Source organism: Panthera leo, chromosome D1, assembly GCF_018350215.1.
Source record: "Panthera leo isolate Ple1 chromosome D1, P.leo_Ple1_pat1.1, whole genome shotgun sequence".
Taxonomy (NCBI): Eukaryota; Metazoa; Chordata; class Mammalia; order Carnivora; family Felidae; genus Panthera; species Panthera leo.
Genome location: NC_056688.1, coordinates 30622387 through 30649539, shown reverse-complemented (window position 1 = coordinate 30649539; position 27153 = coordinate 30622387). Strand labels below are relative to the sequence as shown.

The window sequence follows — 27153 nt, the reverse complement described above, 5'->3', positions numbered from 1 at the left end:
CCTCACTTCATTCATACACATATTTTCTTTTCTTTTACCCCACTTGTGCTTTGAAAAAATTCAAAGAATTTATGGAGAAGGAATCTGCTAATATCACATCTCTAACAGCTGCTAGCTTGATATACTAAATCCATAGCTCCTTCAGTTACATTATGTGTCCATTTCAGAAAGTGTGCTTAATTACAAATCTGGTTTCTTTCAGAACTGTTCTAAGCCTATCCTACTAGGCTTCCTTAAGTGCAAGTTACACAGACCTTAGGGGCTGGTGTATGATAATTTTATAATTTTGTCTGGATATAATACTGCAATTACTTATGATTAAGTACCTCTAATAGCTATCCATTCAGTCTCTGAAGCCTGAACTCATGAATAAATGCCTATCAACAAGTCATTTGAGAATGAACAGCTGATTTGAGGCACTGCATAATGCAGGGCAGGTGTTCTTTGCTTTTCTGCACACACACACACACACACACACACACACACACACACACACACATCTGATAGCAATTATATCTGCCAGAAAATTTAAAAGGAATTATAACATAAAATAAGTCATTCTTAAAAAATGGTTTAGAATACTTTTCAAATTTTTTTCCAGGAAATTTTAATTTTTAGATTTTGCTAAACTTAAGCACACAAGCTTGTTTTATATCAAGAATACAAACTATTACTGTTTTAATTCTAAATGAAGCACTTCTCTCTAGGACATCAAAAGATTTGGAAGCCAAAAAATATTACTACATAATCATTCAAAAAGGCCATGTGGCATAACATTTGTAAGGTTGAATTGCACCTGTCACCAATACAACAAAAGAATATTTTATATGCAAACCACAAAGCTTTGAACATTTGATAAATTATTAAACTGATGCATAACAAATCGACTGTCAAATGAAATGACACAAGTAACCACAAATTAATTAACAGAAATAGTTCAAAACTCCCAAATTTAAAACGCATAGGCTATCACCTTGAGCAAGTTACTGCATCTCTCAGTCTGTTTCTTCATGCACAAAATGAACAAAATAATTTTAACAATCTCTTAAAGTTGTTAGTAATATGAAATGAATTACATATTAAATTCTTAAACAGCCTGGCAAAGGTTAATAAAGAATGTCCTGTATTAGGAACAACAACAAAAACAATGTATTATATCAGGAACATTTTTTTTTAAATGACAACAGTGAAAAATAATAGTATTTGAAAAGAATAATCATAAAAATAAAAAAGACAGAGCTGTCATGACCTGCGGAAGAGTAAAGTTTTCAAGGTATTATAGTGTGTTTAGAGTACACACAAAATAAGAGAAAAAGAGCGCCTTACTGAAAAAGATAGCTATAGCCCCTCAAGGTGTATTAATACAACCTACCACCTTGATTCCTTGTCATCAGTCCTATTTTGCAAAATTTTATTCTTCCTCCTATGCTCTGCAGGTAAATCCCAGCCCTTAATATCAAGAAAGCCACAAACCCTGTACCTCCAGAAAAACAAAGTAAAAAGTTAATGGTATACAAAGTCCTTAGCATCTTCTAGTTTTATTAACAAGCAACCAAGTTGAAATTCAACTGCCAAATGTGTCTGCAATAAAAACTGCAAACTTTCATGTGAACAGAACTTTTCAACAATGGGGAGTTGTTCCAGTCTGTGAATAGGACAGTGTCAGTGTGACCAACAAAACTGGGAGCTGGACATTCCTGACACCCTTGTCCCCTGGCTAGCCTTTGATCATTTATATCTCCCAACCACATGTTTTTGGAAATCACTTTCGGGCAAAGTATATGACAACACCTACCCATATTCTGAAACTTATCCTTCATCATAGAGCCCTGTTTCCACAGCTTCTGCCTCAGACCCTCACTTTTATCTACCACCATTATGAACATTCCACAAGAATGAACATCAAACACAGGAGTGCTTTGTTTTTCTGGTCTGTCCACCCCCACTCCCAGTCACTTTGTGTTTTAATTTGTATATTTTGGAAAACATCACGGGATGACAACAGCAACTGAGCCAAACAATAAATGACCTAAGAACTATAAGACCTCATCTGGTTACCTGAGGATGTCCTGCACAGAAGTGTTGTGTAGTGTGCTTTAGGTAGACATGGGTTTCAGTCTTTACTACTCACTCAGGATGCAGTCTTGGAAAGGTGGCTTGACTTAGGTCTTAGTTCTCTTATTTGAAAATGGGTTAATTAAATCCACCTCACAAAGCTATTGTAAGCTCTAAATGAGAAGATTTCAAAGTGCCTAGTATATAGTACATGCTCACTAAATACAAGCTACGTTAGACCCTCCATCCAACTGTCCTGAGACACACAAATCTAAGAGAATTCTGGACAGTGGAAAAGACAAAACAAAACTCCGAAGTTTGTCAGTGTCACCTGATGAAAACGGCCAAGATGCTATTTCAGGGTAAGGGTCTGCAGGGTCTCCTGGGCCAGGCTGGAGACAAAAAGGATACTTGATTGAAATCTATGGCATTTTATTTCCCCCAAAGAAAAGTTGGGTTTGCCCAATTCAGTTCCTTTTGTTTACAACAAGAGAGAAATGAACAGCACATCCCCAGAGGGCTGTGACCAAGAAGGCAGGCCTCAGAGTTGCGCTTCGCTGGTACTTCGGCAGGCCCCTCACTGTCGACTTCTAGGCAACGCGCTCGCTCCGCAGTGTGTTCTAGCAAGTTCCGAGCCCACGCCTAAGCTTCCACCTTCTTTCCAGAGAGCGGTGCCCACCGCCCGGAACCGGCCCACCGCCTGGAGGGAGCTACTCGGGCCTCGCACCGGCCCCTTGCACCCCCGCAACGACCCGGCTGGGACCCCGCCCAGAGGCCCCCGATCGACCCCCTTCCGCCGGGACGCGGGCGCGCGCCGCTCCTCCGGCCGAGCCCCCAGCGTCTCCGGAGCCGGGACCGCTATTCCCGCCAGGAACCACTTCAGTCGCTCCGGGCCCGCTCTGCTCCCATCCGCCCCAAATCCTCCTCTCCCAAAGGCAGAAACATGCACACTCACCCCTGAAAAGCAGCAGGAGGAAAAAGTCAGACAGCCGGGCGCAGAGCCGGACCGTTGGCAGCCGCCTCAGCGCCATGTCTAGGGGAGCTGAGGGGCCGCGGACGCGCGGCGCAGCTAGGCTTCCCCGTGCGCATGCGCCCTGCCTGCCGGGGCCCCGACTACCCGCCCCTAGTTACCATAGCGACCACCTGGACCAGCACAGCCGTCACCATAGTAACAAGGGAAGCTGAAATTTGGTCGCTATGGATTCAGGGATGCTCAGGACCCAAGCGTATGAGGTCTCATTCAACGAATTTGATGGGAGGAGATAAAGAAACGTGTTCAAGAATGGGGCGGGGTAAATTTCCATAGGTATAAAATGAATGGAACACTACAGATCAGAGAAGGAGCACTCAATTAAAACTTGGAAATGAAGTATTTCCTCAAATTATTTCCACAAATCCTTATTCCACAAATAAGGATGCATTCTAATTGTCTTTAAAGCATTATAGCCTGCACCTCTTTTGAGTCACTGATTCCAAATGTGATAGAAGCAAAAAGCGCTGAAATCTATTTAAAACATAAGCAAGACATATATTATTCAGAATATAAAAGTGATGTCTTTCCGGGGCGCCTGGGTGGCTCAGTCGGTTGAGAATCCGACTTCGGCTCAGGTCATGGTCTCAGGGGTCCTGAGTTCGAGCCCCACATCCATATCTCTGCTGTCAGTGCGGAGCCCTCTTTGGATCCCCTGTCCCTCTCTCTCTCTCTGCCCCCACCTCCGCCCACATTCTCTCTCCCTGTCTCTCTCTCAAAAATAAACATTTTTTTTTAAAAAAGTGATGTCTTTCAACACAATACATAGTTTCTGTGGTAGATCAAAAGCATGATGGCATGCCCATAGTTTATTCTGCAGAAAAGCAGGATGATAATTCTTTGCTCTGATTTCTCATTATTGGAAAATGATAAGGCTAGGGTAGAAAAATGGAGCAGAATCTTATGAAGACAAGCAGATAAGATGAAGAGAAGGATAAAATGTACTGGAAGTTGGACCTAGGGATGCAGGAGGTTTTGAGTGTCACTTACTACCATGGAAATTCTTGGGGCGCCTGGCTGACTCAGTAGGTTGAGCACCCAACTCTTGATTTCAGCTCAGGTCATGATCCCAGAGTAATGGGATCAAGCCCCACGTTGGGCTTCATGCTGAGCATGGAGCCTGCTTGAGATTCTCTCTCTCCCTCTGCCACTCTCCCTCTGTCTCTCTCTCTAAAAAATAAAAAGTACTGTGGAAAAATCTTGAAATAGCTTTTATTATATCTAATATAGAAAGTATCCCTAATGCTCCAGGAAACAACAGAGTGAAAACAGAATTCTAAGTATAGTTATTAGTAAAATATGCCAGAGTTTACAACAACAAATATTTTTTATATATTTTTTTAATTTTTTGACATTTATTCATTTTTTGAAAGACAGAGAGGCATGGTGCGAGCAAGCAAGAGTCAGAGAAAGAGGGAGACACAGAATCCAAAGGAGGCTCCAGGCTTTGAGTTGTCAGCACAGAGTCCAACACGGGGCCTGAACCCACAAACCATGAAATCATGACCTGAGCCAAAGTCAGAAACCCAACCGACTGAGCCACCCAGGCACCCCTCCAGCAACTAATATTTTTTAATGTTTAACTTAGTGGGGGGTGCTTGGGTGGCTAGTCAGTTGAATGTCCAACTCTTGATTTCAGCTCAGGTCATGATCTCACAGATCATGGGATCAACCCCCACATCAAGCCCCATGTCAAGATCTGCACTGAGAGTGCACAGTCTTCTTGGGATTCTCTCTCTCCCTCTCTCCCTCTCTCCCTGCCCCTTCTCTTTTCCTCCGCTTGCGTTCTCTCTCTCTCCTCTCTCTCTCTCTCTCTCTCTCTCTCTCTCTCTCTCTGTCTCAAAAGTAAAATAAATGAATAACTTTTAAAAATGTTTAACTTAAAGACTTCATTTTTCACACAGTCACCCTACATTTTTTTTTAGCATTTAGTATTTTTAGCTTTCACAAAGTAGGAAACTGTGTGTGTATAATTCACATATATACCAAATTATGAATGCCAAGAAACATGAAATAAATTGAGGCTGTTGCCAAGGACATTCTTCAACTGTCATCACTTTATGATCTTCTTTATAACTTTTTATAATTGCTCAAACCTTTGCAAGTGTGAATTAATTACATTTTCAAAATCTCATAAAGACAGAATAAAAACTTTAAAAATAACTCAACCACTTATTATGATTTTGTCTTTCTTTTCTTAAACCCTCTTTCTGTTCCAGTTCTCCATATTCCAAAGTCACAAATAAAAATAGGTGAAAATTATATTATCATGGCAGCCTTTCTCCCTTCATCAAACACAACATACAGGAATTAAAAAGAGAAAAAATCTTCTTAGGCCCACTGACTTTTTTCCTTTTGTTTTCTTTTGTCTTATCATTCCCTTTAGTTCTTGGAAATATAATCAGGCATATTTGCCTTACTAAAAGAACCATATTGATTACCTGGGAAGTATGAGGTGTCTGACTGTGGACAGAATAGTTTTCAGAAACTAGTGCCTCTTTTCTCCTGCTTGATTTCCTGTGTTTGCATTGTGACATGGTTCTGTCTGTTAAATGTTTTTCTCTGTTAGGGAATCTTTTGAAATTCAGAACAAGACCACAGAGAAAGGCTCCATGAATATTCTATATGGAACAGAGGTTCCTATGAGAGTGGATGCAGGTGCTTCATTGTAAAACATTGATTTTCCTCCACAGATGGAGTCTGCATGTCATGGCTGGTGGTTGAGACACAATCCTGGAATGGAGCCTAACTGGTGATGCACCAGGACAGGGTAGAATGCCTCTGGCTGTCAAGTGATCTGCTTCTTCATATGATCTAATTATTCCCAGGAGAGTTTTGGCCCTGTTCAGAAGGGAACCAGAGGTCTGGAAGCATTCAGTGAGTGAAGCCGTGGCGTCTGTGCTTCTATCACCACATTATCCAACTGAATATGCTTGTTTCTAATGTGTGATTTACTAAGGAGAGATTCATTTCTTAAAAGAGTTCAGGGAACTAAATACACTTGTGCTAAACTTGAACAAAAGCATGTGCAATACTTTTCAATACTAATGCAAAGTGTAAATCAAGTAGCAAAGAGTAGGGTTTTCCTGTGAGAATCACCTCTAAACAAACTGGAGAGGTCCTGGAATCAGCAATTACAAGAGGGGAGACATAAGCTCTGAAGTCTGATGGACAATGATTCAAACTCTTGGCTTTTGTAAAGTTGGGAAAGTTACTTAATTTCCCTAAGCCTTAGATTCCTTGTCTGTAAAATAGGGATAACAAACCTACCTCAAGTGGTCGTTGTGAAGATCATGTGAAATAAAGTTCCAAAACATACTAGGTGCTCAGTAAATATCTGTTGCCTGTGCCCCTTCCGTTTCCTACTATTTTGGCTCAGAATGGGAAAAATGACTACAATATTCCTGGAGAGTCTTGATAAAGAAAAGTACCTTCAGTCTGCGGTTGGGTCAAAGAGAATGAGAAGCAAAGAGGAACTTTTACATCAATGTGTATTTGTTCTCTCAGTGTGATTATATTCTTAAAAAGTAACATGGCTATGGCTTCTGCCCCTTCACTATGCCATTATACACCTGAACAATCACTTGAAGTCAACCCTCACAGCATGATAGAAGTAAGATCCATTGACTGAGGGAAGTCTGTGACCCTAGAGTTATTCTATAAAAGCATTCCTCTTCAGGGTTTATCAAAGATCCTGTTGCTCCATCTTACCTCCATTCAAGTTTCCTCTTCCTTGAAATATTTCCAACTCTGGTCTCTCACATGTTCTCCCAACTATCAGGTCCTGCTCCTTCTCTTCAAAGTATTTCTTTAATTTCATCTAAATAGAAGGATCCCCCCGCAATCTAAGGAAACAGTAGGGGATAAAACCTTCACCCCTTCTAACGAGATGTGCTGCTCATGCTATATGAGGAAGGGAAGTTCTTTTGTAGTTCAATTTATTTGCAAGGTCCTTTCTTTTGTAGTGGCACAGCTGAGAAAGGTCATATTAATGCCAAAGTTTTGGCTTAAAGTGTCTTCCTAGAGAGACACCTTTATAAGAAGCTGTTTAGCAGCCCTTTCATATTTCACCGAAAAGAGCCTGGGTGTTCGTGTGCTAGAGTGTGTTAGTGTGTGTTTTTGTGTAGTGTGTGTTTAAGTAAACATATCATACATGCCATGGGTGAAAGAGTCACTTACCTCTGCTACAGGAGGAATTAGAGTGTCCCATCACCATCAGCCAAGGTCTCTTTACTCACCAGTGGACCTGAAAACACAGCACAACAAACAACACTTAATGGACAATTTCATGGCCACAGTGGAAACCTAACTAGGGTTTGCTGCTCCAGGGCTGAGGGCCCTAAGAACTGTGAATCCCAAGTTCCCCTGTTGAGGTGTCTGCCTCAGTTCTTTCTTCGAGGAAGTAGAGAAGCAGGGCTTGGCTGGATGCCCTATCCAGACATGAGAGAAAAGGTGTTAGGGACAGCTAGCAAACACTTCCCAGACCACCTTTAGGAAGGACACCTGTGATGAGATAAAACAGACCAGTTCTCTCCTCTGCTTGCCCTGATGAATATTTCCACTGGTCTGGGGAGAAGATGGGAAGCTTTCCCTCATCTGTGCTTCAGTACTGAGGACACCAATGAGCATGAGCACCAGTGGGGATTATCTTGGAGCCAGACTGAGGAGCCGATTCAGGGGAAGGTGTGGAACTAACAGTGGGTAGAGAGCATATCTGCAGCTCTGCAGTTCAAGTTGTGTGCCTCCAGGATGCTCCAACAACTTTGTTTACAGATTGGAGATATTTTTATCCCAACCTCCAATTAGAGGTAATTTTCTTTTCCTACAAATTGTACCATCGAGTGTTTACTTCCTGGCAGCACCAAAGAGAGACCAGGGCCTCTGCTATTCTCCCTCTTTCACTGCAGGGAATCTTGCGCCTCCTTTGGATTCCCTTCGAGGGTCAATTCTCTACTACATAGTTTGAGGAAGAGGCAAGTTCTTCCTGATGGCCTTGGGTCCAAGCGTTTGACCTGGTAATTTGTACTGAAGGAAGGATCTTTTTGTGGTTGCCATTGCAGAGATTCTGGATATCTTGTTCCAGGACTGGAAATAGTGGGTATTTCATTCTATTTCCCAGAACTCTAATGTGATGAGGATTATGTCACAAGCCTTTTTCCCTCCAGAGATTATTCAATCCCAGGCCTCTTAAGCAAATGATAAGGGCTTTAGAGAAGACTCTGAAGTTTCTATTTAATCTCATGGAATTGTATTCCCACAAAATTTGGGATTGGGAGGAGTGGGTGTGTTTGGTCTTCTGTGATGATATCAAGTACTCAAGATACTCAATAGCAATGCAGAGATTTACTGCAGTTGGGAGGCCACTGTAGCCTTACAAAGGTCAGAGAACCATCTCCTAAGAGTGTCTACAGTCTGCACCCTTTATACTCTGAGGTCTCCCCTTATTCCTATCAGTCTTAGCAGGCAGTATTTTGTCTTCTGGCCAGGCCTTGTTCCCTAGAATTGCACTGCCTAGTGTAGTTCAAGCCTAGCATTAGCAGCTGCTGAGGACAGACTCCCAGAAGAGGTGGGGAGCTCTGCTAAGCACTAAGATACTCCTTGCGCACCCCCCACAGCAATGGCCACCTCACTGCCACCAGTCTAAAGCAAACTGCATCAGTTTCCATTCAGATTATTAAAATGATCTGCAGGCACCTGCCTGTATCTTCTGTCTCTAGACTTTTCTCTTCAAAATTGTGAGTAGCACAGGGACTAGAACATTGGTAAGTGCTCAACGAATATCCGTGGAATGAATGCCTATAAGACTCTTCATCTTATAAACCCAATATCAGCTCATGTTGTTCTGTTTAAAATTCTTAAGTGGCTCCATATTACCTTCAGAATCCAGTTAAAATCTCTTCTATAACTAAAAAAGTCATGGCTGAAATAAAGAAGTCCTTTGGTCATGAATAACATCATGTCAACATCTCGTATTACACCCTCATCTATAGCCTTGAATCTAGCTACTCTCAGTTATTTGAACTTCTTACTGCTTGTCATGCTCTCTTAAGCCACTGGAGTAACCTACATGGTCCCTTTTGCCTACATTGTCTCCTCTTCAGCCCACTCAGTTTTCTAGCTTTCCTGTGTCTTTGAGGAACCACTTCAAACATCACGTCCTCATGGAAGAATTTCTTGACCACATTGTTCCTTCCAAGATGATTTTTTTTTAAAGAATCTATTACCTGGATTCTATGATTCTTTTTTTAAAAGTTTATTTATTTATTTTGAGGGGGGGGGGAGGGCAGAGTGAGAGGGAGAGAGAGAGAATCCCAAGCAGGCTCCATGCTCTCAGCACAAAGCCCAACATGGGGCTCAATCCCACTCCTTCCAAGATGATTTAGGTGCCCCTCCTCTGTCCTTCCATAATACACTATGCTTGCATATATTTTACACTTTATCACATTGTATTCTAATGCCATATTTTCTCTGTAGTTGTTTTCAGACTTCTAGAATTTAATAGTTTTCCACCCTCCTTCTTTTCTAATATACACCTTTGAGACTACAATTTCTTTCTAAATGCTGCATTATCTGCATCCCAAAAAATTATGCTATATATTTGCCTTTGTTATCAATTGGCTCCAAGTATTTTCTAATGTCCTATATGATTTCTACTTGACAATTTGTCATTTAGAAGTCTGCTTTATTAATTTCTCAATATCTGGGGACTTGGGACTATGTGGCCATTACTGACTTTTAGGGTTTTTTTTAGTATTTATTTATTTATTTATTTTGAGAGAGAGAGAGAGAGAGAGAGAGGAAGCAGGGGAGGGGCAGAGAGAGAGGGAGAGAGAGAGAATCCCAAGCAGGCCCCATCTTCAGCACACAGGCTCGATCTCATGAGCCAAGAGATCATGACCTGAGCCAAAATCAAGAGTCAGACACCTAACTGGGCCCCCCAGGTGCCCCTACTGACTTTTAGTTTTATTGCACGGTGGCCAGAGAACAAGGTCTGTGTGAAATCAGTGCTTCATATTCACTGAGAGTGACTTTACAGCTTAGTGAGGGTGAGTTGTTTTAAATGCTTCCTGCATACTTAAAAAAAATGTATTCTCTAATGGTTAGGTATAAGGTCTTTTATATATCCACTCAGTTAAATTTTATTGTGCTACTTGAAACTTCAATATTTTTGCCTCTTAAAAAAAAACTTTTTTTAATGTTTATTTTTGAGGGAGAGAGAGAGAGAGACAGAGTGCAAATGGGGTTGGTGCAGAGAGAGAGACACACAGAATCCGAAGCAAGCTCCCAACTCCTGAGCTGTCAGCACAGAGCCTGACGTGGGGCTCCAACTCACAGACTGTGAGATCATGACCTGAGCCAAAGTAAGACGCTTAACCAACTGAACCACCCAGGCACCACAATATTTTTGCCTTTTTAAAAAAAAATGTAGCTAGTAATTTCTGGGAAAGATTTGTTAAATATTACACTATGATTATGGATTTCTCATAATTTCATTACAATTCTGTCGAAATGCTTTTTGTTCTTAACTACATGGCGTATAGTCTCAGGAGTGTTGTACCATTCTCATGACACCATGAAGCACTGAGGCTTTCACCCTCTCCCTGTCTTCCCTCCTCTCCCTCACTCTCCCTCTAGCTCAACCAGAAAAATGCTATCCTTGTCTGCCTCAGAGCAGCTTCTTCTATTCTCAAGTTCCTTGGAGCCTTAGCTACTCTCCCAAATAGGCCTAGTAAACACTTTTTTCCAAATAAACATAGTCTTCTCCATGAATAAAATCATGGCAAATGCAACTATCAATGTTGCAAAACACATGTGATAATTATGCCTTCCACATCATATTCTGCAATTGGAGGACCATGAGCTCAGTGCAGGGCTTGTGGTATATCTCTACATTTGTCCTCCTAAGGGCCAACTGCATAGTGGTTGCTTAATAAACATGTTAGAATGTTAAGTAAAACACACTGACATAGGTATCACAAGGACATATGTTACAGAATCTCCCACAAAGATTTTCAGAACAAAAGAATGTCCTTGTGCTGGGGCACCTGGCTGGCTCAGTTGGTGGAGCATGTGATTCCTAATCTCAGGGTCATGAATTCAAGGCCCATATTGGGTGTAGAGATTAGAGGAAAGAAAGAAAGAGAGAAAGAAAGAAAGAAAGAAAGAAAGAAAGAAAGAAAGAAAAAGAAAAGGAAAGAAAGGAAGAATATCCTTGTGCTCGGAATGATTGAGGAAATTGTCACCTTCTTCCAGATTGAGGAGATCTAGAAAAACTGTATAACCTTGGGAATCACCTTCTATCATTTAATTTTCCATCTAGCACACATTATATTGTATATGTTCTTGTACGAGTTAGGAACCAGAGATAATAAGGGCATAGTTTCTTTCTTCATGGAGCCCACAGTCCAGTGGGAGAGACAGGAACAAAAATAATTATGCCTTAGGGGTCTAGTAACTCACAGAATGAGCTGGTATGGATATCTACTGCTTTACTGAACCATGCAGGGAAATTCTGAATAGAGTATAACAGAAAAATTAAAATGCATATTGAGCTTGAAGTAAAGAAATAAATCCTCAAGTGACAGTAACAGGGAGGAATTTAAAGCCAAAAGAGTAGCATTGCAAACCAAAGCCTTGGTGGTGTGAACAGCAGGAGGAGGGAGCCCTAGAACTGGGGGAGCCATTAACACCCACGTGCATGAGGGGGCATGTCCTACGACCCACTGGAAGCAGGGCTTTGGAACTGAAATCCTGTTCTGTCAGAGAAAGATGGCTAGAAAAAAATCTCCATCCATTGGTTTCTGCCCTAAGGCTCTGGGGAAGAAAGAAATCAGTTTCCTAGGAGAAACTCAAACTTCCAGACCTATGTCATATTCTGGTGTGTGATGTGACTTAACTTTATCTCATGGGATGGAAGTCCTCAAACCCCAAAATTAATGTAAAACCTTTTCCTTTTCCTTTCTTTTTTGTTACCATAGTCATGGAGGAAGCCTTTGGGCCAACTGGTAGAAGCAAATGCACAGCTCTTCCTGGCATGTCCTGAGAACATACAGGGCCCCCACAGAATAAAACACTCCCTAATGAAGACTTTAACAGTAAGTGTACAAACCCCAGGAGGAAATCACTTGCCACAGGCAAAGTCAACACACATAACAAGCCGGAGAATCAGTACCTCCAAATCTTGAGACAATGAAACAACCCAAAAGAGATAATAAAATAAGTAAGCTTACAAAGTTTAGAGAGATAAAAGGACTAGAAAACAGAGAAATAAAAGGATGCTGGAAAAGAATAAGCAGATAAGGAAAAGAGCCATATGGAATTTCTAAAAAATGAAACATCTGGGAAAAAAAAAAACTTCAGTGGATGAATTAATAGCTGACTGAAAAAAAAATTAGTGAAATGAAAGTTAGATCTTAGAAAATTACCAAGAATGAGGCACAGAGAAGTAAAGACATGAAAATATGAAAAAGATGTTAAGAGACATGCAAAACAGAGTAAGAGTTGTGTAGGAATAAAGTGAGAACAAGGAAAAGGCAGTCATTTAGGAAGTAATCGCTCAAAATGTTTTAGAATTGATGGGGGTCATAAATCCCTAGTTTGAAGAAGCTATCCTAAACACAACATCCCATGATAAAGAAATATCTCATTTTGTTTAGTCACCCCTAGCCACATGAGTCATTCCTAGACATAATAGAGTGAAATATTAGAACCCCAAACTAAAAGAAAAATCTCAACACTAGTTATGTTGAAAAGGTAGGCTATTTACAAGGAAACAGCAATAGTGATAGCAGAGCCAGGAACAAAATGGAATAATAGCTTCAAAGTGTGGAGGGAAATGAGAAGGCAGTCCAGGATTCCATAACCAGCTCAATTATAAAGCTGAGCAAATCCTTAATCACAAAGCACTCAATTGGGGCTCACAGTATACCTTACTGTGTTCTGGCCACTGTCAGAAATTCATCTTTTTCCTGTTCCTTTTTTTTCTTCCTCTCCACTTTCCCATTTCCCCTCTTCTCTTTTCCCTCTCTTTCTCCTTTTCCTTTTGTTTGTTTGTTTGTTTTTTTTTTTTGGTTTTGTTTGTTTGTTTGTTTGTTTGTTGTTACTCTTGGAGCAAATCAGCCACCATCTTCCACAAATTAGGCTGGACTGGGAGGAAGGACACCCAAACTTGGCTACTGAGTAGTCCTTGGTTAATTCCTTTCAATTCTCTAGGATTTATTTTCCTAATTTTTTGTCATGACAATTACATATCTTCTGTCCCTTACAGATTTTCTGTGATTATTAAAGTGAAATGGCAGACACAAAAGCCTTTTGGAAGAAGGAAAAGCAAATGGCACACAAGCAGAGGATTACTATTCTCTTCAAGGAGGTAGAGAAAGTTTTCCAGCCACTTCATTTTCTCCTTCTCCTCCTGGCTGGCTGGATAATCTCGTGTTGGAGCCTCTCCTGCAGCAGACATGGATAGTAGAGCCAGCCCTGCCAGTGCCTGAGGTGCCAGGCTGGGTGAAGCCTCCTTCCTGAATAAGAAAGGCTACCTAGTTCCCTATGCAGGGGCTGAAAAGTATTAACTGTGGCAAGGAGGATTAGTCATATGCCACTTAATTCCTGTTAATCAGGATTGAGGAGAGCTTGTGCTTGTAAATTACAGATGAGCCAGTTGCCATCCTGAGGTCCTGCTGGGCTGGACTTTGCTGGGCACAGTGGGCACAGCGCAGCAGGACTCTCAGACGCCTGCTGAGCCATTCTGACCCTCCTTCATTTCTTTTGCCTTCAAGTTCTCTCCCTCTCCTCTTTCTCCCCAATCACTTCTCAGATTTGATTCTCTTTCCTATCATTTATTATTCCTACTCTTCCACTTCTAAGTTAACATTCCTTATTTATATTCCTTTCTCTGACTTACATTTTCTCTGTTTTCTCTGACTTACATTTTTGTCTTGTTTAAAAAAAAATTCAGCTGAGTAAATTTGAATATTTAAATGGTTTTATTAAATCATTCACGAATCAGGCAGCATCCCATCCAGCAAGTAGAGAGATACTCCAAGGAGTTGTACAATTTTTATACAGGAGGGTAGGGCAAGAGGTTATTAGCAAAACCTCCTTTATAAAGGAGGGTAGGGCAAGAGGTTATTAGCAAAAGAAAAGAAAGGTTTGCTCCAGGCCAGGGCATCTCTTTTGTGAAGAGGGATGAGAGTTTTCATTGAGCAGATGACCTCACTAGTGCTGATCAGGAAATTTCAGATTGACTCTTTAAAGGTCACATTCCTGGGAGAGATTGAAACTGTAATTAAGTCTTGATTTGCTGTTGTGAGGGCCGATGGCTCTATTTTGGGCCTGTCTCTTTTGTAATAATTGCCCTCTTTTGGTCAGCCTAAGAGGTGTGATCACAAATTAAGGCACTAGTGCCACTCTCAGCTACTGCTCTGTGGTTCTTATGGTTTTTCACTGATCCTCTGTGTGATATTCACAGGTCATGATGGTTTTTTGCTTAATCCCTGTGATACTCTCAGATAACAACTCTGGGTTCACAATCCTTAAGTCAGTCATGCTCCTTCTCCTCCAACATTCTAGTCTCAGGGAGATCATCCGCTTGGTAGCTATCAGCTGTAAACATGCATTTAAAGCTTTTGAGATGAGGGGCGCCTGGGTGGCTCAGTCGGTTGAGTGTCTGACTTTGGCTCAGGTCATGATCTCATAGTCTGTGAGTTTGAGCCCCGCGTGGGGCTCTGTGCTGACAGCTCAGAGCCTGCAGCCTGCTTCGGATTCTGTGTCTCCCTCTCTTTCTGCCCCTCCCCCACTCATGCTCTGTCTCTCTCTTTCTCTGTCAAAAATAAATAAACGTTAAAAAATTAAAAAAATAAATAAAGCTTTTGAGATGATATAGCACACCAGGGAGATCATAGGCAGGATAATTCCCAATGTTTGGAGTGTACTTTGAAGCCATTGTCCCCCAAACCCAAAGCAATCAAAATCAAATGAGTCAAAAAAAGATCTTGTTTAAAGGAATCACTCCTTCAGGCCAAATGGCTGCTCAGTGATCTTATGTAATGGGGTTTCCAACCTCCTCAAAAGTGTTGATCGAGGTATAGCAGATGGCCATAGCACAGGTACCTCCTTGCTCAGATAAAAGATAATCAGGGGCTATCCTATTATCCAGAAGAACATTGACCAGAGAGTCTAGGGAACTTTGTTGGGCTGCTATTACTTCAGCAGCAGATTCTGCAATAAGAATTAAGGAGAAGTTCCTCAGTGTGCCTGCATGGTTCAGTTGGTTAAGCATCTGATTCTTGGTTTCAGCTCAGGTCATGACCTCACGATTTGTAGGATCAAACTCCAAGTTGGGCTCTGCACTGATAGCATGGAGGCTGGGATTCTCTCTCTCTTCTCTGTGCCCCTCCCCACTTGCATGAACTCACACTTACCCATGTTCTCTCTTTCAAACTAAGAAAATAAACATTAAAAAAAAAAGAATTAAGGAGAAGTTCCTGATCAAGGCCTCATTTATATTTATTCCTAGCCAGAGAAGGAGAGTCCTGCCAAAAGGAGTGAATCCTGAATCACGAAAGCCTTCATATACAAACTTCTGCTGCTCTCTTCCAACTTGAAAATGTAAATTCAGAGGCCTTGGTCAATGCAATGTCTTATTTGCTTTGTGAGAAGTTAGAGATATGATTACATTTTCTCCTAGCCTGAAATGATACAGATGAGGGCATTATCTTTCTAGGCCAGTGTCAGAGTAAAGGAAAGAAAAAGAAGGATAAAGGGTTTTGGGCTTAAAGTATGAAGTCTTGTTTTATCTTCTTGGGTGAAAACAGTCTACTTCAATGTCAACTATTTCTCTTCTTGGTCAGTTTGATTCAGAGGTCTTCCGTGTCTGTACAGAATCAGCTGTCAGGTGGGGCCTTCTTTAGCTATGAGGTGTGTATCCAAAGCTTCATACCTTCTACTTTTGCAGCAATTACAGTGTCCAGGGGCACTTGGTAAGCTTCCTTCCAATGGGACTTGAGGGCTGTCTTCTTGATAACGTTTCCAGAAAACCCAGTCATCAGGCCCTACATTATAGCCAACAGGATCCTTCGAACTGGGATCTAGGAAGCCTTCTTTAACCTGTTGATGACAGGCTTGAGCATAAAATATTAGAGCCTCCTAGTAGCTTGCCATACTAGCATGAGACAAGTGATCAGCAGAAGGTTGTATACCAACAGATATTGGCCTATCAGTGGCTATCTCATACAGAGTGAGTTTATGTTTCCCAGAGTGGGTACTGCATATAGTCAATAAGACCAAAGGCAATGCCTTGGACCAGGGAAGTCCAGTAGTTACTGCAGGTTTAAAAAATTGAAGTTTAGGATCCCATTAGTTCTTTTGGCCTTGCCTTGTGGTTGAGAGTGATAGGGGCAGTGTTAATTGTAAGAAGTTTGCAAGGCTTTCATTAAGGCTTGTATGATTTAGCCAGTGATGTGAGTGTCTTGATCATTGGAGCTCATGGAAGGTATACCCCAAGTGGGAAACCCAACAGCTTCTTTGCCACTGAAGGGCATTAGCCTTGTGGCAGGGGAAAGCTTCAATCCATATGGAAAAAAACCACACACATGGGGCACCTGGGTGGCACAGTCAGTTAAGCATCCAACTCTTGGTCTCGGCTTAGGTCAAGATCTCACAGTTTGTGAGTTTGAGCCCCACATCGGGCTCTGTGCTGATGGTGCAGAACCTGCTTGGAATTCTGTCTCTCCCTCTGACCTTCCCCTGCTTGTGCTCTGTTTCTCAAAAAAAAATAAATAAACTTAAAAACCTTTAAAAAAGAAAACATACACACACACACACACACACACACACACACACAATAACAGGAGCATATTGAAAACCTAGACTAAGTGGCAATTGAATGAAGTTTCACTGTAGGTGTTCAAAGGATCCATAGAGAGGTCTGAGGCCTCTAGGGACAAAAATATTGTTTCCAGGATAAAGGACCTGACAGGCCAGCCTGCTGATAGACTGTTTTCACAATTTTGTAGAAGTCTCCCCACCAATGTCAATTCATAATTTGAGTCATCTTAAATGCAAAAGTGAGTGAAAAAATACAAAAACAAATAAATTGGATTTGATAGGGAGCCAAGAAGAATCAAGCAGCCATCTTGGGTTTACCATGGTTCTGACTGTTTAATTTACAGATATTATTATTTTACAGATTTTTAAAAACATGTTTATTTATTTTGAGAGAGAGCATGCATGGACATGCACACAAGAAGGAGAAGTGAAGAGAGAGAGAGAGAGGGAAAGAGAGAATCCCAAGCAGGCTCCACATTGCCAGTGCAGAGCCTGACATGGGGCTCAATCCCATGACCTTGTGATCATGCCTGAGCCGAAATCAAGAGTCAGATGCTTAACTGACTGAGCCACCCAGGCACCCCTAGAGCTTTTATTTTCAAGTAATCTCTTCACCCAGCACAGGGCCCTAACCCATAACCCTGAGATCAAGAGTTGCACACTCCCCCAACCAAGCTGGCCAAGCATTCCAATTTACAGCTATTATTTACCAACCTGTTTCTCTGGTTCAGGAGCAGACTGTTGCCATGCTACAGGGACATCAGGATGGCAAAAGTCTGGCATTGAGGGGACATTTTTTGCAGACGCAGAATAGACTTCATTCACATGTGCCACAATCTTTTTTCCCCCTCCCTATATGCAACATTTTATTTGGACAGATTTATATGTTCCGACCTTATTGCGGGTCAAAGAATTACAGGATAGTGACAGGAGCGGTGGGACACTAAGGGGGCTCAGATGGAAATTGCAAGAACCATAGTCCAAAGGCCTGTTCATCTTGTCTCAGTTTCCCTTTTATAGATTTCCCTGATACTCAGGCTCTGTCCTTTTAGTGTAAGCCTCAGTTTTAATGACAGCAATTTCAGAAAGTAAAAGAACTCCAGTAATACCATTTACTTGTTGCCCTTTTTTTAATCGGGGTCCCAAAGGATATAAGACAGCATTTTAAGATAATAGTTAGACATACAAGAGATAACATTATAGCAGAACATATCAGATTTCTAGGAATTTTATGTAATTTGTAGAACATTTATATACCTATACAAAAACAACATAAAGAAGGCTTAGTATTACTTCTTATGAGACAGTTTCCCATATAATTTAACATATCAGGTAAACCTAATCAGTTTAACAAACACTTTGGAATATTCCAGGGCCCCTCTAAAAAAATCCCAAAGTGTCTTCCAGACCAAAAATACTTCATTTAGAATTTGGTTTTGAGAAGTTTGTAAAAACAAACACACAAATAGACAAAAACCCATATATATGGTTTTAAAGAACTTAGTTGCAGAGAATCACAGATTTTTATGAAACTTAATACATCATTATCTATTAACAAAACTTAGTTCTTTTAATTTTTTTAAAGATTTATTTTATTTTTAGAGTGTGAGCAAGGGACAGGGGCAGAGGGAGAGAGAGGATCTCTCATGACCCTGGGATCATGACCTGAGCAGAAATCAAGAGTTGGGCATTCAACCAACTGAGCCACCAAGGCTCCCCAGTTCTTTTAATATTAAGATGATTCTGTTTTCCTAAGTAATGAAAGACCTGATAGAGACAGTAAACACAGTAAATTAATTTGATAAAACGTAAAATCTTTGTTTTCTGGGCAGATCATTTAAAAGGTAAAGAAACTTTCATGACCTGTTATCAAAAGCAGACCAAAACGCCAATGAGAAAGCCAAAATCTAATTTTGCCAGCTTACTTTTTTTTAATGTTTCTTTATTTTTGAGAGAGAGAGGGAATGCACATGAATGCAGGAGGGGCAGAGAGAGAGGAGGGACAGAGGATCTGAATACGGCTCTGTGCTGATAGAAGAGGGCCCAATGCAGGGCTTGAACTCATGAAACAGTGAGATGTCAGAGGCTTACCCAACTGAGGCATTCAGATGCCCTGCCAGCTGACCTTTTTAAATAGTAAATTACATTTGATGTCAAGAACAAGGGCAAAAGAAAAAAAAATAACTTTCATTACAACTTACAGCCCATTGACAAGTACTTGGGACAGGCATGGTGACTTTCCCCCAGAAATTCAACTGCATGGATGTTAATACTTTGCTAAGGGCAAAAGGCAACCTTAGCTTGACATTAGCCTGACCTCCAGAATCCTGTAATTCTCCTTTAACATATAAAAATCCCTTTGAAAACTTCCTTTATCTCTACCCACCTCCCAAGATATATGTTTGAAATGATCCTCCAAGCACATGACCCACTGATACTCACTGAAGAGTCTCATGACTAAGGATATACTAGACATTAGTAAATGACCTTATCCTAACAGCAGCTAGCCCCTCAAGGTCCTGGAAACCTTGCTTTCAAACTCCTTAGAGACTTATGCTATCCCTAACCCCCTCCCAATTTGAAAATATATAACTGGCCACTCCTCACAACTCCAGTGCAGCTCTCTCTGTCCACAGGTCCTGTCCCTGTGCTTTAATAAAACCATTTTTTTGCACTGAAGATGTCTTAAAAATTCTTTCTTGACTGTTTGCTCCCAGACCCCAACATTTCACTTCACAGTTTTAAATCCTTTTTTAAAATTGTTTTAATGTTTATTTATTTCAGAGAGAGAGAGACACAGAGAGACAGAATGAGCAGGAGAGGGGCAGAGAGAGAGAGGGAGACATAGAATCTGAAGCAGGCTTCAGGCTCTGAGCTGTCAGCACAGAGCCTGACACAGGGCTCAAACTCATGGACCATGAAATCATGACCTAAGCCAAAGTCAGATGCTTAACCAACTGAGCCATCTAGATGTCCCTAAATTATTTTTTTCTAATTCCAATATAATTAACATGCAGTGTTATATTACTTTCAGGTGTACAATACAGTGATTCAACAATTCTATACATTGCTTAGTGCTCATCACAGTAAGTGTACTCTTTTTTTTAATAATTTTTTTAATGTTTATTTTTGAGAGAGAGACAGAGTGCGAGTGGGGGAGGGGCCAAGAAAGAGGGAGACACAGAACCAGAAGCAGGCTCCAGGCTCTGAGCTGTCAGCACAGAGCCTGATGTGGGGCTTGAACCCACGAACTGAAAAATCATGACCTGAGCTGAAGTCAGACACTCAGCTGACTGAGTCACCCAGGTGCCCCTCAGCCATCATTCTAGTCATCAATTTTTTGCTGACAGTTTTGCAATAGGACAACAGGAATTTAACTAGTAAACTCAGACAGAATAAAGACATCCAGAGGGCTAACAGACACATGAAAAGATGCTCGACATCATTCATGGTAAGTGAAATACAAATCAAAACCACAATGAGATACCACCTCACACCTGTCAGAATGGCTAACATTAACAACTCAGGCAATGACAGATGTTGGCGAGGATGCGGAGAAAGAGGATCTCTTTTGCAATGCTGGTGGGAATGCAAACTGGTGCAGCCACTCTTGAAAACAGTATGGAGATTCCTCCAAAAATTAAAAACAGAACTACCCTATGACCTGGCAATTGCACTACTAGGTATTTATTCTAAGGATACAAAAATGTTGATTCAAAGGGGCACAAGGACCCCAATGTTTATAGCAGTGCTATCAACAATAGCCAAAGTATGGAAAGAGCCCAAATGTCCATTGACTGATGAATGGATAAAGAAGATGTGGGATATATATGATGAAGTTTTGGGGTTATGGGAGGTTTGTGGGGTCCATTGTTGATAGCCAAGACAGAATTCTTGAAGACATCTTTGGTGCAAAAAGGTGATTTTATTAAAGCATGGAGATAGGACCAATGGGCAGGAAGAGCCTCACTTTACGAGTATGGGTTGAGTCTAGAGAGGTAAAGTCAAGAGGGAGTTTCCAAAGAGACTTTCACATGCTAAAGACTTACTAGAGGCTTAGCTATTGTGAAGATAAGGTTGTTTCTCCCTCTAGCAACACATTAACATTTAGACAGTAAGGAGTACCTGGACTTTAGGCTGTTGATGAGATTGCCTTTTTCTGGTAAACTGGTGGAGACTCTTTTCAGTTTAACCATTTGTTTTTTGTTCTTTCTTTTTTGGGGTAGCCGGGAGTGTCCAGGGAATATCATAAGTCCCACCTAGGATGGGGTGGGGTGCTAGTTTGTGTTTTGCCCTCAGCCTGCCTCATGCTGCTTCATCATATATACAATGGAATACTACTCAGGGATCAAAAAGAATGAAATCTTGCCATTTGCAACGATGTGGATGGAACGAGAATGAATTATGTTAAGCAAAATAAATCGATCAGAGAATGACAGAGAATGACAAATATATTGCACTCACATGTGGAATTTAAGAAATACAACAGAAAAATGTAGGGGAAGGGAAGGAAAAATAAGGTAAAAACAGAGAGGGAGGCAAACCATAAGAGAGTCTTAAATACAGAGAACACACTGAAGGTTGCTGGAGGGGAGGCGGGTGGGGGATGGGCTAAATGGGTGATGAGCATTAGGGAGGGCTCTTGTTGGGATGAGTACTGGGTGTTATATGTAAATGGTGAATCACTGTGTTCTACTCCTGAAACCAATACTATGCTGTATGTTCTGTATGTTAATTAACTTGAATTTAAATAAATTAAATGTTAAAAACAAAGTCTTTCCCGTAGAGGAAAAAAAATTAATTAATTAATTAAAAAAAAAGAATGCCCCATCCTTATAAGTGCTTGCCTCCAAACTGGCTAAATAGAGCTCTCTTACAAATTAATTTTAGTTGAGCACCTGGATGGCTCAGTTGGTTAAGCGTCCGACTCTTGATTTCAGCTCAGGTCATGAACTCACGGTTTGTGGGTTTGAGCCCTGCATCGGGCTCTGTGCTGGCAGTGTGGAGCCTGTTTGGGATTCTCTGTCTCCCTCTGTCTCTGCCCCTCACCCCGTTACTCTCTCTCTCTCTCTCTCAAAATAAATAAACATTAAAAAAAAATTAATTTTAGCAATACCATCTGGAGATGGAAAAATATCTCATATTTACTATATGCATGTGCATGCATGTACACACACACTGACACAAAAATCTTATAGTTTTTGTTTTTACTAATATTTGTGGAGAGGACATTTTAGGCCCAATTTTCAAATACTTCCCTCTCTTTCTCTTTGTTCTTCTGAAAAGAAACTTCTCCCTAAAGTTTGAAGTTCAAAGAATGGCTCTTTGATCCTAGAGAAGAGGAGGATAAAAATCTACATCACAAAATACGGATTGAGTGCAGAACAATTTTATCTCCAATATTTTTATCTTTTCAAGCATTTTGAGAGGAATAGGTGAGGTTTAAGGGATTGGAAGGGGAAGGTGAACTTTGAACTTCTAGAGCAACACCTTTGGCCTGGCAGAGATTTATATGACAAAAGCAGCTCTTTCCAATTCCCCAAAGAATTGGGTTGTAGCTTTTGTTTACATATCTTTTATCTCTTTAATTTTTCACTAGCCTTTTGCAATGAATCATTCTATGAAGCTATGTTAGAATTTTGAAAGCTTTTGAAGGCTTCTGCATACTAATTAAAACAGGCATCTCATTGTTTGATTTGAAACCCCTTGCTTTTGAGTGTACTGAAAAAATTTTTTTTTACTGTTTTATTTTATTTTTTAAGAGACAGAGAGGGACAGAGCATGAGCAGAGGAGGGGCAGAGAGAGAGGGAGACACAAAATTCAAAGCAGGCTCCAGGCTCTGAGCTGTCAGCACAGAGCCTGATGCGGGGCTTAAACCCAGGAACGGGAGATCATGACCTGAGTGGAAGTTGGACGCTCAACCAACTGAGCCACCCAGGCACCACATGAGTGTACTTTTTAAATGATCTTATCTATTTGGAACATTCCTCATAATGGCCATTGTAATTCAAGGTTGTTTTTAGTAAAATTTTGCCATCTTACTAGATAATCTGCAACTTATAGAAATCTAGTTCTCATACATAAGGTAAGTAGGTGTGCCAGAAGGTGGCATGCACAGCTCTCTGGAAATAAAGGAACCCCTCTCTTTTAGCTAGGCCTTTCATTTTCCTGGAGTCACACTAATAATCTGAAAAATGGGGAGAGGACTGAACCTGGAGGGAATGGGGCCTGGGGACTGATTCTAAACAAATGGAGAACTGGGAACTCATCACCAGTTCCCAACACGGAATTTGGGGAGGGATTCCAAACAAATGGGGAATTGCAAACCAAACCATCAGAATTCCCACTGTGGAATCCAGAGACAGAGCTAAGGGCTGGGGTTTTCAACCTGGGGAACTGCAGTTTGAAAGGCTAGGGGCTTGGCTCCAAGCAGAACCATCTGCTAGCTAATTGGGCTTTGGGCAGATATGCCAGTTCAGTTGGGCTCTGGGCAGAACTGTCTGCCAGCTCAAGTTGACCTTCCCTGTAAAGGAAAGCCAATTAAATCAGGAGTTCAATGCAAAGAAAACAGAGCTTAGAACTGACAGAAATTTACTCATAGCCCTCAGAAATGGCGAGAAAGACAATGAACTCAAAAGGGTTTGTTGGGCTCCATGCCTGTTTATTTCTGAGTACCATCAGAAGTTTGCTTCAGAGCCTACCACTGCCACCAAATCTGTTAAAAAATTTCGACTAAGTTTGGAGATCTAAATAGCTTTATTCAGTGATTCGTCAATTGAGCAGCATTCTATTTAGCCAATGGAGAGATGGTCTGAGGAGTTGTACACAATGGAAGGTTTTCAGAGAAAGGAGGGTGGGACAAAGAAGCTACTAGCAAAAGAAAAGAAAGGATTGTTTCAGGCCAGGACATCTCTTTTGTGAAGAGGGAATGGCAGGTTTTTTGCCGAGAAGATGACCTCACTAGTGCTGATCAGGAAATTTCAGACTGACTGTTAAGGTGACATTCCTGGGAGAGATTGAAACCATTTAAGTTGTTGGTGTTGTTGGAGTCATATGACTGACTCCATTTTGGGCTTGTTCTTTCTTTTTTAACAGTCTGTACTCTTTCTCAATAGCTTACTTCCACCTCTCTGGTTTTGACCTTTCCTCTTCCCCACCTTGCTCTCCACTCCCCTACTTATTTACTCATACACTCTCTCACACACACAGATCCACACACATTTAACTTCTCTTTCTTACATCAACAAACACCCTGACCCTTGATTGACCTGTGAAAGGCAATTCAAAGGTCTGAGGCAACTCTTCCTGGCTCATACTGAGACTGAGTCCATCTGTCTCAAACTTTGCTGACCTTGCAAAAAAATCCAAATCAAAACCTGTCTCTCATTATGTAATTTTTGTCTTCATCGCTGAGGAGAGGTTGCAGTCAGCCTCTTTGATAAACTCTCTTTTGTGTTTCCTTCTTCATCTCTGCCTCCCCAAGCTGAGCTCAGAACTAGTATGTGTAAGATGGAAACAAACATCCCACTGCAAGGTCAAATGGGGTTTGGCACTCACCCTGCATGGGTTTTGTTATTCTTGTCTCTGCATTACACGGGGGCTACCATCTTGGGGTGTGTGTGCATGCACACATGCATGCTTTTGCCTTTTTGTGTGGAGAAATGCATACGCGATAAATATGTATATAACTCTGTGCGGGATCCTTGTGTGAGATATGGAGAGGGTGGAAGTGGTATGTGTGGAATGCATGGTTGGGCTGAAGATGGATATGTGTGCGCCTGTGTGTGCGCACAGATGTCTTTCTGAGCAGTACTTTGCAGAAAGCTATTGAGAGGTATCTGGAAAAGGGCATTTGTAGAAATACATATTTAACAACAGGTATGAATTGAAGTGAGAGAAATATTTGATTTGTATGGTTTATATGTAGGGTGAATTTTGGATGGAAAACAGAAAGGAAACTCTTTTGTACTTCTTAGAGGCATCCAGACCCTATCTTATGAAAGCCCCTTAAAATCTCCCATTCTGGGGCAGCAGCAAATGTCCAAGCAGCTTCCCTCCAGGAACTGGCTTTGTTTCCAAGAAGTTTGTTAGGCTAAGAAGAAAGCATCTTTGACCCCGCCATTTAGTCTCTCAAACCTCAAGGACATAGATAAACACCCACAGGCACAGATTTCTTCCTGATGCTAGGCTGAGTCCCCACTGCTGCTCCCCATTCATTGTAGAGCAGGATCCAACTGCGGAGACCCTTAGGTGCGCCCTGTGCTGCTCTTGGTCACGGATGGCTTGTAAAAGGAGAAGAGGAGAGCAAAGAGCAAACACTGCGTCTGTGAGTCTACACCCCGCGTTCCTGGATTCCGCTGCCAGCCCGGGTCTGTGGCCTTCCTAGGGGAAAGCTGTCCAGCCCGAGCCCACACCATCTGAGGCAGGAACGCAGCTCCGCTTCTAGCCGAGCAAACCCTTCCGCCAGCCTCACGGCACCACCTTGTGGCTGGCTCTTGCCATTACAATTCCTTACCCGCCCCCTCCCTGCCACTCCCCCAAGCCAGCCCTTCCATGCCAATTACCAGCTTTAGATGATTAGTTGTTTGGTGTTCCGTGCTTGAGTGTTCAAAGGGAATTCTGTGTACAGTGTCTCTCAGTATTTTGAGAACTTGTAGTCATAAACACCCACATAGACTCAAGCATAGAACTGAGCCTGTACTTAAAACAATAAAGGGTTAACCCTAAAGAGACCACAGGTCAGTGGGGGGAGAGATGCCTTGGGGAGGAAGAAGAAAGAAGACCATCCATAGGAATTTCAGGTCTTTCCTGAATTCTTTCTCTTTTCCTTTTCCTTTCTTTTTCTTTTTCTTTTTCTTTTTCTTTTCTTTTCTTTTCTTTTCTTTCTTTTTGGAATTCCAGATATTTCAAACTGGGCTGGACAAGGGCCAAAGTGAGAACCTAACCCAGTCTGTTAGCTATTCTTCTACCTTCTTTAAGAAAATCTACATATTCATCTAAAAAATGCAGGAGAGAGTATAGAGCAGTTTGAATTGCTAGCCTGGGGTCAGCTTGCTTTGCAGTGAGAGCCCCGCTGACAAGAGGAGAGAGGAATCAGCCACAGTGCTCCTCCATCAAAGAGGGGGCTTAATTGTGGCAAGGAGAGAAACTGGCATGCCTAGTACCTGCAGAAGGAGCCTTGAAGTTGAATCCAGAAGACAGACCTGCTTTCTTTGAAAAAAAAAAAAAATGTTTATTTATTTATTTTGAGAGAGAGAGTAGGGGATGGGTGGAGAGGGAAAGAAAGAGAATCCCAAGCTGACCTCGCACTGTCATCGCAGAGCCTGACTGGGGGCTCAATCTCACGAACTGTGAGATCATGACCTGAACCGAAATCAAGAGTTGTTTACCGACTGAGCCACCCAGGTGCCTCCAGAAGACCTGCTTTCTACTAACTCTGTGACCTTCATTAAATTGCCTAATCTCTCTGGGCTTTGCTTTAAATTTAAGAATTATCCATTATTATAAGACCTTGGCCTATGTTTAAGCTGCATCTACCATTGCTTTGTCTTATAAACTTTAGTCAAACTGGTATATTCTCATTCTCTCAAACAGACATCACTGATTCTTGAGCTTTGCTAATACCATTATTTTTGCTTGGAATGCCCTTCCACCCCACCTGTGCTTCTAAATTCTATGCATTCCCAAGATAAAACCCAATTCCACTTGTTCTATGTAGCTTTTCTGATTTTCCCAACTGGATATTTCTCCTCACCCTTTCTTAAATTCTCCCTAGGACTCCATGGGTCCTTCTCTTGGGTGCTTCATAGTATATTCTGGTCATTTGTAGCTTTATTTTATATCCCCCATCCATTTGTGGATACCACATGAATTCATTTCAGGTAGGATGCTTAACACTGTGCTTTGTCCATATTACATGTTGAACAGACCCCTTACTGAATGAAATGGAATTTACCTCCTTTTTGTATCTCATCCTAGATATGATTTCTCCCAGTAAGTGTCATGAACACCCCGCCTCTAGTCCTTTGGATGCTTTGCCCTCCTGGTGCTTCTGGAACATATGTCCTTCCTGTCACGGTATTTATCACACTATAGCAACTTCCTTTCACCTGCCTTTCCTACCATCTAGATGATAAGCTCCTTGAGGAGACACTGCATCTCTTAGATCCCCATTGCCTGCACCATATATACAAATAGTAGTAACTCAATAACTATTTCATGAGTGGATAAATAGATGAATATA

At 41.4% G+C, this 27153-nt stretch overlaps 1 protein-coding gene across 1 annotated transcript in view; it reads right to left on the bottom strand.

The window, feature by feature from the left end:
• JAM3 (junctional adhesion molecule 3) overlaps positions 1 to 27153 on the bottom strand; it is a 122060-nt gene that overhangs the window by 80938 nt on the left and 13969 nt on the right. The window contains exon 3 of the mRNA XM_042907106.1: positions 3011 to 3178. Within this exon, the coding sequence (XP_042763040.1) occupies positions 3011 to 3178 (168 nt within the window). The remainder of the gene's footprint in view (positions 1 to 3010; positions 3179 to 27153) is intronic.